This window comes from Echinops telfairi, unplaced genomic scaffold (genome assembly GCF_000313985.2).
Source record: "Echinops telfairi isolate 266 unplaced genomic scaffold, ASM31398v2 ScPeMD7_7479;HRSCAF=8517, whole genome shotgun sequence".
NCBI lineage: Eukaryota > Metazoa > Chordata > Mammalia > Afrosoricida > Tenrecidae > Echinops > Echinops telfairi.
In genome coordinates, this window is record NW_022111383.1 from 759,617 (window position 1) to 762,386 (window position 2,770).

At 49.4% G+C, this 2,770-nt stretch overlaps 1 protein-coding gene across 3 annotated transcripts in view; it reads left to right on the forward strand.

The window, feature by feature from the left end:
* Positions 1-812: 812 nt before the first annotated feature.
* Positions 813-2,770, forward strand: part of PARP11 (poly(ADP-ribose) polymerase family member 11) — a 70,780-nt gene continuing 68,822 nt past the window's right edge. The window contains exons 1-2 of one of the 3 annotated variants that reach the window (XM_045285863.1): positions 813-960; positions 1,455-1,566. In XM_045285863.1, the coding sequence (XP_045141798.1) occupies positions 1,561-1,566 (6 nt within the window). In that variant the 5' untranslated portion in view covers positions 813-960; positions 1,455-1,560. The remainder of the gene's footprint in view (positions 961-1,454; positions 1,567-2,770) is intronic. The other 2 variants (XM_045285862.1, XM_004717640.2) reach the window with 2 other exon arrangements.

Below are 2,770 nucleotides of genomic sequence, written 5' to 3' on the forward strand. Positions count from 1 at the left end.
GATTCTGACCCATAGCGGCCCCACACAAACAGACAGCCTAATTTTCTCTAGCAGCGGCTCCTTTTGAACCACTGACCTTGGGGATAGCCACCCCCCAACCCCTTTACCCAACACGGCCTCAAGGGCTCCTTGGCACAGCGACTGGTAAGTAACTACGTTATCGAGCTCTTGCTATGTGCCAGATACTGTGTGAGATAGTGTTGTGAGATTCATTTCTTGTATTATCGATCTATCTGTATATAATTTAACTGTTCATTTCCTGTGCTATCTATCTGTATAAATAAATAAATATCTATATAGTTATGAGCAATCTGGTGTTGTCTCTCTAGAGAACCCTGTCTAACACACTGTGCTACACGATTGAAATAATCTGCCATATTTTAGGTCAATCATATTACCTCCGTTTTCAGGATGAGGAAATTGAGACTCACGTAATGAAGCTTGTGCCCCCCCAAACCCTTTGAAGACGTGGGGTTCATTCCGAGCATTGTCGCGTTTTCACTAGAAGCCACTGCACTGTGAGGTGAAGATGCCCGCTCCCGCAGGAAGGCATAGGGATCACTGGGGCGCAAGGTCCTAACAGCTGGATCGCGGACGCGGAGTCCGTCCATTAGAAACCCCACCCACTCCCTTCGAAGGCAGATGCTTACAAGCCCCGCCCACCGCGGCCCGCCCACCCGAGCCGGGAGGGACGCGTCGGGGCGGGCGGACTTCCGGGCGCGGGGCGGGGTCAGCGCTGGTTGGCTGGCTCCGGGCGGAAGTCAGGGAATAGAGTGGTGTGAGGCCGCTGGCTTGTGACAGGGAGCGGGCCCAGGAAGATCTCCGTCCAGGCTGCCTCTCCCACCCTCCGCGCCCGGGGACCCTCAAGAAAAAAAATCCAGCACCCCGATCCCGCGGCTAGCCCCTCCCCCCAGGCTCTCTCCGCTGGATTTCGCCACCGTTATGTGGGAAGCGAATCCGGTGAGTCGCCGGGCGGGACGGGGCGGGCCCAGTGGGCGGGGTTGACGGGAGAGGGCGGGGAGGGGGTTCCCGGGAACTGTTCGTGGCCCGAGGATGGCTCTGGAGTTCGGCGGCCCCGAGATCCCGGTCCTTGTGGCCCCCGCCGTCGCTACCTCCGAGATCTGTGGCGATGGCCCCGTCGACTTTCCGAAGCTGTGTGGCTTCCCTATTCCAATGCTTTAGTTCACTTGCTGTGATTTCTCTTCCTCCCTTCACCGTCTCTTTAAAGCGCTCTGTTTATTTATTTATGGCTTCCTAATTAAAGTTGCTGGCCTTCGCACCTGTTACTTCCCCCTGATTTCAGGAATAGCTGCCAGGGCCACCGATCCAGAGCAAGGGGATTGTACCCCGGTGGGTTGGATGGGCGTCAGAGGGAGCATCAGTACCCCTGTTGCCTGCTTGGTGGACAGCCACGTACAATTCAGGGCACTGATTGTATGTTCTCGGTTTCTCAGTGGTGGAGTTCTTTAGCTGTTTTCTTTCAGTGGACAAAACCGACGACCGGGGAATCTTTCCTCTGCAAGTCTGCCTCCCTCCTTGCTTGACTTCGGTGTTTGCATTATGTCTGTAGGTATTTTTGTCTACTTGGCTTTTTATACATCTGTTTATTTAAAGTGTAGCACTTAAAAGATTGAGATTCATTTGCCAGGAGTATTCCTTCCGGCTCTTGTTAGGGGTTGACAACATAGCAAATGGATACTATTGGCACACATAAGTTGACTGGGAAAAATGACAGTCACTCTTCAGCAGACTATTGAATGGAATATGTGAAATAACGCCCTTCATTCATTTTATTTTATTTTGTATGTGTTATTATTTGAAGTGAACTCGTTGGTCACAAGACTCCCAAGTCCATTTCAGCGTCACTTTCCTCCTTTTTTTTAAGCCACTCAGACCCCTGTTGAGGTTTGAGGGCTGAGGAATCTGGAGCCTTCATTTATTTTTTAATTCCATTCTTACAGTAAGTCATTAACTATAATCAATGCTGTTGTCAGGTTCTGTCAAGTCAATTCCGACTCATAGTGACCTTCTATACAACGGAATGAAACACTGCCCAGGCCTGCACCGCCCTCACAATTGTTGTTAACGTTTAAGTCCATTGTTGAAATCACGGTGTCAGTCCATCTAGTTGAGGTCTGTCTTCTTTTCATTCATTGACCATCACCTTTACCCCTCAGGTTGTCCTTCTCCAGGGACGAGGTCCTCCTGATAACATGGCCAGATTAGGTGATATGAAACCTTTTTTGTCCTTGCTTCGAAGAAGCGGCTACGCTTCTTCTGAGAGAGATTCATTTGTTCTTCTGGCAGTCCACGATACTTTAAATACTCGATTCTTCCTTGGTCTTTCTTTATTGTCCAACTTGCACACCCATCTGAGGTTACGGAAACCACCATGCTTGGGTCAGGCACACCCTAGTCTTCAAAGTGAATCCTAGTTCTTCAGCCTTCTAAAGTGATCTTAGGTAGCAGATTTGCCCAATGCAAAAGGTCCTTTGCTTTCCTGACTGCCGCTTCCGTGAGCCTTGATTGTGGATCCAAGTAAAATGAAATCTTTGGGAACACCAATCTTTTCTCCATTCATTATGATGTCATCTATTGACCCAGTTGTGGGGACTTTGCTTTTCTGAATATTGAGTTGTATTCATCCTGAAGACTGCAATCTTTGACCTTCGTATTTAAGTCCTCCTCACTTTCCGCAAGCAAGGTTGTGTTCCTCTGCCTACCACAGATTATTTATTCCTAAGCCTTCATCCAATCGTAAGGCCACATT